The 12,713-nt window shown below is 43.4% G+C and overlaps 1 protein-coding gene across 1 annotated transcript in view; it reads right to left on the bottom strand.

Annotated features, from left to right (window-relative positions):
* The window catches only part of LOC125457814 (ski-like protein), a 74,787-nt gene extending 72,215 nt beyond the window's left edge, over positions 1-2,572 (bottom strand). The window contains exon 1 of the mRNA XM_048542449.2: positions 144-2,572. Coding sequence (XP_048398406.1) covers positions 144-1,259 — 1,116 coding nt within the window. The 5' untranslated portion in view covers positions 1,260-2,572. The remainder of the gene's footprint in view (positions 1-143) is intronic.
* Between the last annotated feature and the right edge of the window lie 10,141 nt (positions 2,573-12,713).

The following is a 12,713-nucleotide window of genomic DNA, read 5'->3' as shown; positions in this document are numbered from 1 at the left end:
TCTACCACATACAGGAATTAAATTCATGCCAGATCATTTGTTTTCACTGAGGTTGGTCGAGAGGTAAGTATTGACCAGGAAATATTTGTTCACAGAAACATATCATCAGCAAAATTCTCCTTCAAGTGAAAAATGGAACTTACCTTTGGAAGCAGTCTTTTTCGCTGGTTATTGAGGTTGAATCTGTCTTTCATTTCTTCCAAACATTGCTGTAAGAACTTTTCTTCAGATGTTTCTGCATATTTACGGCTCAGTTGCACATAGCAGCGCCATTTAGCTGAATCAAAGCCCCAGTGGCAGGTTCTCTTGTCTGGAGACCTGTGCGAATGCAGGACAAACTTCTGGGGTGAAAACATCATGTGGCAGTCCAGACACTGAATGCAGGTAGCATCAGGGTGACTGTATAACTGCGGCACGAACAGACCTTGACATTTCCCAAGACACCAATGTTCTACTTCAAAACTGGAACCAGTGCTCTGTAACTGGGCAAGGCATGTTTTGCCAGGGAGTTTGTTGGCATCTGGAGGCAGTATGCCTGCATGAACCAAGGCATTACATAACCTCTGTGCATCAGTCTGTGTTATAAGTCCGCAAGAGGGAGCATTGAAAGGCAAGATGCCTAGGACTTTGAGAATTTGTAGCTGTTCTGCCGTACATCTTGAGCAATAAATATACAGCTCATCACAGACAGTGTTGATCTGTTGAAGAGAGAAATCTCGCAGAACTGAATTTAGGACCTGTGGCAAACACAGCCTCTTCTCCCCACCAACCATGAAGCAGGAGATAGTTTCTCCTTCCAATAAAGTATGCGTGAGCTCAGTTGAACTGTCTGAGGGTATAAGCAATGGTCCTGGCAGCACAGGGGGTGATGTCATGGGCATTAGCCCCCCTGGCGACATACACTCTTGAGTACAACGTGCCGAAAATGCTGCTGGCCCACCCAGAGAGCTCTGACTGCTCAAGTGAAACTGAGCCAATGTGTGTTTGAGAGCAGGGTTAAGATCCAATGGACGAACTCCTGACAACAGGCAAGCTTTGGGCACACACACATCTGTGTGCGCTGTCTCCTCCACTCCAAGGCCCTGTCCACTTTCTAGCTTTACTCCTGGGGCTCTGAGCATATGTGTAATTCTACCATCAAACTCCTTTTCCACGTTGCTTCGTTCTCCCACTCCGTCATATACTGGCTCCTTTTTTACAATCACTTCACCCAAGTTAACTCCATCCATCACTCTCATAGCTCCTTGTACACTTGTCATGGCTACTGGGAAACGTACCAGTTTTTTTTCCCCCAATTTATATATCCAGGCACAACTTTAGATTAAATGACTGTCGCCTACAAAATTAGCACACGATGGTCGTCGTGCATTTCAATACATTCTGGTCACATATCATTGGTAGAAATTAGAATGTTGTGAACAATGTCTTAAGTCTCTATATCACCAAGCTAATCAAGGCAAAATCCGAATTTCGACTGATTCCACATTTGCACATCCCAGCCAAATTAATCCCACCACAGTGCCGGGTTGTACAGTCCGATTCCGCTGCCAATACTCAGACGAGTAACGAAAACCACACACACAAACACGATCTGCTCAGCAGGTGGCGAACCAACCTTCTACTCGTTTGAAATTTCTCAGCACTGATTTGGTCATTCGCCAGATGGGAGGAAATACACCTTCTAACCAGAAAAACACTTGGATCCAAACCACTATTTCACGTGGGATGTGCCAAAGACACGGCAAATCGTCCGTACTTCTGTCTTCCTAATTTAAATTTCTTTTCTTTCTCGCGACTGAATTTAACACATTGTCGATCCAAGGCACGCCTGGTGCGACTCACTGAAGACTGGCATGAAGCCCCTTACTTTGGGAGAGTGAACGAGAGAAATAAAAATCGGGAGGCGTCGCTACCCTCTCCTCGATGAAACGACGATTCTCTCTCCCACCCTACTTCGGCTCCTTTGCAGCAACGTGGAGGGAGGGCCTGCTGACTGAAATCTTGCCTCCCCCAGGGAGTGGGGGCGGGGGGAGGACAGCCTGTTTCTTGAGATCGACGGCGGCTTCTCTAATCCAAAAGCAGGTTGGAAATGTAAATGAAGTGGGGGAGGGGGGTTAAAAAGGAGAGAGGGAGTCCTGGCGACTGAGGACTGACAGTTCCAGACTCCAGGCCGCTTTCAATTTAATATCCCCTCACATGTATCTCTGAGTTGTATGTATAATTATATAACCACTGTATGTCAATGATTACACAGTCCCAGTGCCGGATGGGTTGGTGCTTGCTGACAGGCCGAGCGCTCCGCTTCGCTGTCCCGGGGACCTGTCAAATACTCGGAACCCCCTCCTCTTCCCAGAGGCCTTCCTTCCTTCCGCCTCTTCCCACACCCGCACAATTCTCCCGCTTTTGTTACTCGCAGTGCTCCTCAAGGCGTCTTTGACAATCCTCACCTCCCCGGGGACCGGCTGTGTGACAAAGACAGACAGACTGTCGTGCCCCGTCTATCTGTCTGTCTGTCTCCCTCGCTTCGCCGCGGAGCACCGCCGCACAGAAAGCATCGACGTCACCGCCGCCCACTCAGGAAACGCCGACGTCACGCAGCCGGCGAGACGGAGCGCTGACTCACAGTCTCCGACCCTGAACGCCCGGTCACCTGACCACATTGCCCTTAAAGGGACACCCCGACTGCAAAGAATGCAGGTAAATTATTATCTGTTGACACAGTGGCGTCCTTCACCACTTCTGGAAATCCCAAAGAACCTTCGCAATCACTCAAATGATTTTTTTAAAATTTATTCTGAAAGATTGCTAGTCCAGTGATATTACCATTACCTCCCTAAAAACATATTACATGTAATATAACCACCCAGTCAGTATTATGTAATAAATCTTTAATCTTTATTTCAAGACTATAGCCTTCTTCTACAGAAAAGCTTGAGTGGTCATCCTCTCCCACTTGTTTTTTAAAATCTGGGACTAATCCAACAAAGAAAGATTAGTGGCAGTGAATGCACCAAAGTAAACCAATGGTTCCAGTGGACAATCACAATTATAAGATACAGCCAGTGTTCATCTGGGGACGTAGCTTAGCCACATAATTATAAAACCATCCACCCAGCAACTCGCTCAAGCACTACTTACTCCACATGTGGAAGAGGCTTTGGGAGAAGATGGTGGCTTAGTGCTAGGGGAGACTAGTAAATAAAGAGAATGATTCTCTGTTGGGATGATTCTAATAGCATGGGCAGAATGTAGATTCAGTTCACAAAATCTGGAATTGAAAGGTAGTATTAGTAACAATGACTGTGAGACCATCAGCAATTACAGAAAAAACCCATCTTGTTCATTAATGTGCTTCAGGGAGGGAAATCTGCTATCCTTAACTGGCCTGACTTACATGTGACTCCAGATGCACAGCAATGAAATTGAATCTTACTTTCTCTCTGAAATGATCTGGGAAGCCATTCAATTTGAGGGCAGTTAGGGATGGGAAGCAAATGCTGACCTTGCCCCTGATGTCCGCACCCACGCAAAAGTAAAAAAATGTCTGCAATATCCATTGAAACAAAATGGAAGCAAAACATCCTCAATTTCATGGGCCTGCCTACAGAGAAAAGGTATGTTTTTTAACGCATGATTAATCTTCCACTGACCAATTTGACCATTTCCTCCAAACCAAAAAGGTGAGAGAGGATGGTACAGTCCAATACATACCCATTTGAGATTACTGACTGGTTTTGATCCTATTCCCAGGATGACCATAAAGATGAGCTACAGCTGGTAACGCACATAGTGAAGAAACAGAGGTTCTTTATAAGGTAAGGACAAACAAGTGCGTAAAACCATCTGAAGGGATGAAGAAACAAACTAAGATTTTGAAATAAGTTGAACTTTAGGTCATAACCTCAGCCTTCATCTTTTTCTGCTCAGTGCTGCTAGACTGAGATATTTTTTTCCTGCACCCTTTCTTTTTATATTATTTATTATTATGGTACATAATGTCTACTGGTTCAGTGATTTCTACAGTACTACTAAATTGAATCTGCCAAGCTCCACCCATTGACTGACTATAGTGAGCTTGGTGAAAGATGGGTCCTGATCTGAACCTGAATAACCATTAATAGTTCAGGCATGCATTTTTTCATGGTTAAAGTCAGTTAATTCAGTTGGTTAGATGGCTAGGATGTGGTACAGAAAGACACCAACAGCATGGATCTGTACCAGCTGTGGTATTCGTGGAGTTTCATTTGCCTGAATTTCAACATGATATGAAGTTTTCCCTGGAGTGTTGGAGGCTGAAGGATGATCTTACAGAGGTTTATAAAATCAAGAGAGGCATGAGTAGGCTGAATAGCCAAGGTCTTTCTCCCAGGGTAGGGGTGTCCAAAACTAGAGGGCAATAGGTTTCAGGTAAAAGGGGAAAGATTTGAAAGGTAACTAAGGGACAAGATTTTCACAAGAGTATGGAATGAGCTGCCAGAGGAAGTGGTAGAAGTGGGTACGATTACAACATTTAAAAGGCCACCGGATGGGTACATGAATAGGAAGGGTTAGAGGGATATGGTTCAAGTGCAGGTAGGTAGAATTAGTTTAGCTTGGAAACATGATAGGCATGAACTGATTGGACCAAAGGGTCTGTTTTCCATACCGTACCACGCTATGACTCTCTTATTGTAGGAGTAGAAGCATTTAGAGGGATATGTGCCAAATGCTGACATATAGGACTAAATCAGTTTGCATGGATGAATTGGACTGAAAGGTCTGTTTCTGTGCTGTGTAACTCGATGATACGATGATGTCCCTCAAGCTTAACCAATTGTCTCTTTCTAATGGAGAGAGAGATTCTTACTGTCCTTCATAGACTACAGCTAATAACCAATTAGTCATTACTATTCATTTGAGGACTACTTTGTGAACTGGTAATATGGTTTGCCCGAACACAGTTTGTCATCAAGGGTCTATCCACAGAAAACAGGACCATTTTACCAAAGGAGAAATCTGATAATGACCAGAAAATTTGTTTTAAGGTATTGATTTGAGAGATAAATGTATGGAAGAATTCTAAATAATGCCCTGAAATCTTTAAGATGAAGAAATTCAGCAGGATGGCAGCATCTATGGAGGGAGTTAATGTTTCAAGATAAATATGAATCGTATTTTCAGAACTAAACCGAAGTATTTTCCACCAGTTCTCAGGATGTGGGAAACTCTGGCGGGTCCACAGTATGACCAGTTATTCAGAAGCTTGACAGTCAACCACATGCTGCGGTGTTAGAGTTACATTGAGAATACAGCTCCCTTATCACAAAAACATTGGGCTTTATAATGTGCAGTATTCATTGTCATTATACCTGATGCTAGCTCACAGATTTACTTGCATAGATTAACTGAAACTGTGCTGTTAGGATTGAACTCTCGGCCTCAGGGCTGTTAATCTTTTACAATCACACTGTCATTTTATACCTTAATTTACTCCTATGTTCTGAATTGAATATATATATGATGGGTTTCTGACATCGCAAAGCTTCCAAAGGTGTCAGACAGCCAGTTAACTATCCTAAAAAATTGCCTGTGTCTTCACAGTTATATCAAACTGACTGAGTCTCTTATCAGAGAAACAAAGTCATCGTCTTACAAACATGTATATGACTCTGACCTCAAAACCCTTCTGGCAGTACAGACTCAATGCTTCTGTTTTTGTGTTTTTCACTTGTGGGATTTAGGCATTGCCGGCTGGCCAGCATTTATTGCCCAGAGATAGTAAGAACTGCAGCTGCTGGTGTCAGAGATAACAGTGTAGAGCTGGAGGAACACTACATTTACTGCCCATTCCTATATGTGCTTGAGAAGGTGGAGGTAAGATGCCTTTTTGAACTGCTGTCGTCCATGTGCTGTAGTTTGAGTCACAATACCCTTAGGGAGGGAATTCCACGATTTTTGCCCCAATAACAGTGAAGTAACCATGATATATTTGCCAAAATGGATGGTGAGCGGCTCGGAGGGGAAGTTGCAGATGGTGACTTTCCCACGTCTCTTCTGCCCTTTGAGATGCAAATCGTCATGGGCTTGGAAAGTGCAGTCTAAGGATCATTGATAGATTTCTGCAGTGCATCTTGTAGATAATACGCACTGCTGCTACTAAGCGTCAGTGTGGAATGAGTGGATACTTGTGGATGTGGAGCCAGTCAACCTATCTGCTTTGTCCTGGAAGGTATGAAGCTTCTTCGGTGTTGTTAGAGCTGCACTCATCCAGGCCAGTGGGGTGTATCCCATTGCACTCCTGACTTGTGTCTTGTAAATAGTAGACAGGCTGTGCGGAGTCAGGAAGTCAGTTACTCACTACAGCATTCCTAACTTTGGACCTGCTGGGGTGGCCATTGTGTTTATGTGGCAAGTCCACTTGAGTTTCTGGTCAATGGTAATCCCAAGATGTTGACAGGGGGTGTTTAAATGATGGTAACACAATTGTAGGTCAAGGGTGGTGATTTTATCAACTCTTATTGGAGATGGTTATTGCCTGGCATAAGTTTTTCTTGCCACTTGTCTGCCCAAGCCTGGATATTATCCAGGTCTTGTTGCGTTTGAACATGGACCATTTCATTGTCTGAGGAATCGTGAATGGTGCTGAACATTGTGCAATTAGTGGCATGCATCCCTACTTCTGACCTTATGAGGGAGTGAAGGTCATGATGAAGCAGCGGGAGATGATTGGGCCTAGGATACTAGCCTAAGGAAGTCCTGCAGCGACGCCCTGGAGATTAGGTGACTGAGTTCCAATGACCACAAAAATCTTCCTATATGCCAGGAATGAGTCCAACCAGTCGAGAGATTACCCCTGATACCAATTAATTTCACTTTTGCTACAGCTCCATGATATCACACTGGGTCAAATGCAGCCTTGATGTCATGGTATGTCACTCCCACCTCACCTCTGGCTATGTTTGAATGAAGGCTGGCCCTGGTGGATTCCAAATCATCAGTGAGCAGGTTACTGCTGAACAGACGCTGCTGGATAGCATTGTTGATGACACCTTTCAACATTTTACTGATGATCAAGAGTAGACTGATTGAGGGTAATTGGGTTAGTTTTGTCCTCCTTTTTGTACACAAGACATACCTGGGCAATTTTGCACATTGTGATGGAACAACTTAGCTTGAGAAGCAACAAATTCTGAAACACGTGTTAAGGGCTCAGAGGCTCCAACTCAAGATTTGCATCACCGTGGTATCTGTGTGGAGCTGGAGGAACACAGCAGGTCAGGCAGCATCAGAGGAGCAAGAAAGTCAATATTTCAGGTTTAAATCCTTCTTCAGGACTTGGACAGGGAAGCGAACTCAAATAATTAAGGGGTGCTGGGTCTGGGGGAAAATAGGTGGGATGGTAATAGGTGGATGCAGGATGGGAGTAGTGGTGATTTGTCAGTGAGAAGGGTGGGGTGAATAGGTGGAAAAGAAGATGGACAGATTGTTTCAGGTCAAGGAAGCAGCGATGAGAGGGAGGGTTGGAATGGAATGAGGCTATGGATGGAGAGATTGTGAAACTAGTGAATTTTAAGTTGAGGCCTTTGGGCAGTAAGCTCCTGAGATGGAATATGAGGGGTCGTTCTTCCAGTTTGCATGTGTCATCATTGTGACACTGGAGGAGGTCCAGGCTGGACATGTCACCAAGAGAGTGGGTGGGGGAGTTAAAATGGTTGACAACCTGAAGATGTTGCTGATTATAGCCTACAGAGTGCAGATGCTTCTCGAATCAATCAGTCAGCGAGTCTGTGCTTGGTCTCACTATAGTAGAGGAGATCACATCGGGAGCAACGGATATGGTAGACCAGGTTGGAGGATGCACAGGTGAATCCCTGTCAAATTTGGAAATATTATTTGGGGCCTTGGACGGTCAGAGGGGCGATGTGGAGGCAGGTGTAGCACCTCCCCTGGTTGCATGGAAAGGTGCTGGGTATGGTGGGGTTGGTGGTGAGCAGATGTTGGAGTCGCAGAGTGAGCGGTCCCAATGAAAGGCAGGTGGGGTGAGGAGGGAAATATCTCTTCGGTCATAGGGTCAGATTGCAGGTGGCAGAAGTGGCGGAGGATGATACATTGGATGCGGAGGTTGGTGGGGTGGTATGCACTCTGCAGGCTATAATCAACAACACCTTCTGATTGCCAACTATTTTAATGCCCCCTCCCACTCCCTTGGTGATATGTCCATCCTGGGCATTCTCCAGTGTCATAATGATGCCACATGTGAACTGAAGAAACAATACCTCTTTTTCCGCCTCAGGAGCCCACAGCCCAATGGCCCATTTTTAAGCTGAAACCAGAAGGCTTCACATGGTCCAAACATCGATGTTGAAGACTCCCAGGACAACTCCCTCCTGGCTCTATACCACTGTGCCATCATGTCTGCTGGGTCTGTCCTGTCCTGTCAATGTTATAGGACATATCCAAGAATGGTGATTGTGTCATCTGGTACATCATCTGTAAGGTATGATTCCATGAGTATGACAATGTGTGGCTATTGCTTGACTAGACTGTGAGTCAGGGCATCCAATTTTGGCACGAGGTCCAGCTATTAATAAGAAGGAAATGGCAAGTTTAACTGGGGTATTTCTGCTGTTGTCTTTTCCAGTGCCTAGGTCAATGCCAGTTAGTCCACCCAGTTTAATTTCCTTGTTGAAACTTCATGATGATTGTTGTGACAGCAATTGAGTGGTTGGCTAGACCCTTTCAGGGGGCAGCTGAAAGCCAATCACGTCACTATGTGTTTGGAATCACATGTAGGCCAGACCAGGTGAGGATGGCAGATTTCCTTTCCTGAAGAACATCAGTGAGCAAGATGCGTTTTATTTTACGTCAATTGACAATGGTTTTGTGACCAACAGTAGATTCTTAATTCAAGATAACAAAGTGTGGAGCTGGATGAACACAGCAGGCCAAGCAGCATCTCAGGAGCACAAAAGCTGACATTTCAAGCTTAGACCCTTCATCAGGGAGGTCTAGGCCCGAAACGTCAGCTTTTGTGCTCAAGAGATGCTGCTTGGCCTACTGTGTTCATCCAGCTCCACACTTTGTTATCTTGGATTCTACAGCATCTGCAGTTCCCATTATCACAGATTCTTAATTCAGATTTTTTTTATTGAATTCAAATTCACCAGCTGCCATGATGGGATTCAAACTTGGGTTCCCACACGATTAGTTAAGTTTGTGGATCAAGCATCCAGCATTATTACCACGAGGCCTTGTTTTAGCAAGACCTCTTTATATTTATACTCCCTTCTCTATGAAATGAATACCAACAGTCAATTGCTAAACTTGGATGCTATATTTGTATGATTCATGAAAGAGAACCCCCGGTTCCCTCTGTGCTATTGCTTTTTATATCCTTCTCATTTAAGTAATATTCAGTTCTTCTACTCTTCCTGCCAAAATGCATAATCTCATATTTTCCTATATTGTATTCCACCTGCCAAGTTTTCACCCACTCACTCAATGTGTCCATATCCCTCTGAAATAACAAAGTGTAGAGCTGGATGAACACAGCAGCCAAGCAGCATCAGAGGAGAAGGAAGGCTGACGTTTCGGGCCTAGACCCCTCTTCATTTGCTCTTGCGAAATTATTTTGCAGTTTCCTGGTTTTCTAAGTAGAATGTGCTACAGAAAACAATGAGACAAAACCACCATTTACAGTTTTCATCTGTTCATATGTTCCTATGTAGCGTGCACATCAGATATGAATGGAGAGCAAAAACAAAGAGCAGGAGGATGAACCTTCCATTAACATCCTCAGTGAAGGGACAGTTCAACCCAGTGAAGACAACAGACAAGCTTGAGGTATTTGCAAATGTCTTCAGCCAGCAGCAACAAGAGGATTGTCCATCTCAGCCACCCCTTAAGACCCCTGTCATTACACATGCTAACCAAATCCATTCAGTGCATATTATTAAGAAACATGAGGAATCACTGGATTCTACATAGGTGATGTGTCCTGGTTCAAGTATTTTGCTCCGTAACTAGTTATGACTCCAGGCATTAAAATAAAACAAAGAATTGCAGATGCTTAAAATCTGGAATAAAAACAGAAGTTGCTGGAGAAACTTATAAGGTCTGGCACCATATGTAACGAGAACATTGAGTTAACATTTCAAGTCCAGTAACTGGTAAGGAGGATTACTGGGCTCAAACGTTTTCGCATCATGAATGCTGCCATACCAGCTGTGTTTCTCCAGCTATTTCTGATTTTATTTGTGACTCTAGGCAAGTTGTTCCAGTATAGGTGCAAAACGACATGTATCCAACATGGAAAATTGCAAAGGTATGTCCTCTCCACACAAAGGAGGCAAAGTCCAATCTAGCCAAGAACTGCTCACACTCAGTAAAGCAACAGTTGTTGACTGTGCTATCAAGTGACACTCATAAAGCAGAGAAAACACTCGCTGAGCTCAGTTTGAGTGCCACATGGACACATGATCAGCTAACTAACAAAAAAAACAGTGTTGGGATAAATGTATAAATTTCAGGTTTGAAGGCTGTAATTAGTTGGGCCTTATGGGGATCAGTGCTGGGGACCACAACCATTTCCAATTATTATTAATGACGTGGATGAAGGGACTCACTGTACTGTAGTTAATTTTGCTGTTACTATAAAACTAGGTAGGAAGGCAAGCAGAACCACAAGAATCTGCAAAGAGATGTAAAGTCAGTAAGACAAAAATAAAGCAGTAGAAGTGTAGGAAAATCTGAGACTACATACTCTGGTAGAAACAACCATTGAATATTATTTGAATGGGGAGGGATCAGAGAATCCTGTGCACAGAGCGATCTGGGTGGCCTCATACCTGAATTACAGTTAGCATCTAAGAACAATAATTAGTTAGGAAGTGTAAATCATATGCATGTCTTTATTGCTAGAGGATGAAAGATAAAAGTAGGGAAATCTTCTTGAAACTGTATGGGGCATTGTGGGATCATTCTAGAGTATTAGATATGGTTATGCCCTCTTATCAAAGAAAGATATGTTTCAACTGGACATAGCCTAGACATCCTGTTTTAAACTGATTCTTGAGGTGAAAGGGTTGTCTTAGGTTAAGCAAAAATGAAACTTGATCTTAATTAAAGATTTAATATTCTGAGGAGTTTCATAGGGTGGATTCAAAGGGAATATTTCATTTCATGGAGGAATCCAAAGATGATACAGTTTCAGAATACAGTTTCTCCTATTTAAGAGATGGGAAAGAAGTTAGTCTAAAGAGCCATTAAACTTTGGAATTTTCACTCACAGCTCAGCTCATTGACTGTAGACAAAACTGAATTGAACAGATTTTTGATTGACAAGGGAGTCAAAGGGGCAGACAGGAAGGAGTTGTTAAAATCATAATCAGATCAGCCACATATGGTTTAATGCAAAGTGCAGCAAATTCAAAGGACAAAATTGCCTAGACCAGATCTTTAATTCTTTTCTTCTTTATGTTTAGTTGCTGGGATTGAAAATAACTTTTAAAAAAAACTAAAAACAAGAGCACTATATCAGTCAGTTGAAGAGCTACCTGACAATCCCAATTTCTTTGAAATATTCCAGTCACAAACCAGTTATAATCAGTTCTACTGTTTAACCACTCAGATTCAAGGGAAACTTTGTTTCTCTAGTTTTGATGACAACGTGAACATAACTTCATTCTGGCAAAACCAGCAGCGTCTTGCACATTCTGGGCTTATTTTGCCTATTAAGCCCCTACTGGAAATACTAGGCATGTTTTAAATTCTCAATCTATGTTTTATCATCCATGAATGCAATGTATGCAGTGCTACTAATTAAAGAAATGGGATATTTCACAGTGGGATATGTTCAAGACAAATGTCAAAAGACTTTTGGTTGCTAAAGGAATGTGGAGCCGTGATAGAGCACTACGTACCATTGAGTTGAATGGTGTAGTAGGCTCACTGTTCAATGGCCTAGTCTTCTTCTAGGTCTTTAAGAATTGCACAAGCAATCTTCAGAGAAGCTACTTCCACATCACCCAATTCCATGGACCAGTGGCCCTCATAGAACATAGAACATGTTCCTAAAATGGACTCAGTGGTTAACATCATGCTGAATTTATGAAGACATTAAGAACTGCATAGGAAATTCCCTTTACATATTTTCAAATAAAACAAGCATGCATATGAACCTTCATCTCAATTGTTGATCATTTTGCTGCTCAGACAACAGACAACTGGGGCAGCACAGTGGCTTGTTGGTTAGCACTGCTGCCTCACAGCACCATGGGCCTAGGTTCAATTCTAGCCTTGGGCAACTGTCTGTGTGGAGTCTGCATGTTTTCTCTGCATCTGTGCTGGTTTCCTCCCACAGTCCAATGATGTGCAGGTTATGTGAATTGGCCATGCTAAATTGTCCATAGCCTCTCCCCATCCCTCTTTTCTGATGAAGGGTTTAGACCTGAAACATCAGCTTTTGTGCTCCTAAGATGCTGCTTGGCCTGCTGTGTTCATCCAGCCCCACACTTTGTTATCTCAGATTCTCCAGCATCTGCAGTTCCCATTATCTCTGATACAATTTTAACCTCACTACGAAGCCTCTTCCAGGGATGCCTAACCTGAAAAAACTACCCTCCTCTCTCCAGACAAACCTCAGAGGATCTCTATCCACCTTCAATCTGCCTCCCCCTCGCTCCCTATTTATTTCAGAACCCTCTCCCCATCGCCCTTATCTGAGGAAGATTCAT

This window comes from Stegostoma tigrinum, chromosome 14 (assembly GCF_030684315.1).
Source record: "Stegostoma tigrinum isolate sSteTig4 chromosome 14, sSteTig4.hap1, whole genome shotgun sequence".
Classification (NCBI taxonomy): domain Eukaryota; kingdom Metazoa; phylum Chordata; class Chondrichthyes; order Orectolobiformes; family Stegostomatidae; genus Stegostoma; species Stegostoma tigrinum.
The sequence above is the reverse complement of the archived record's forward strand: the minus strand, read 5'-3'. Positions and strand labels throughout refer to the sequence as shown.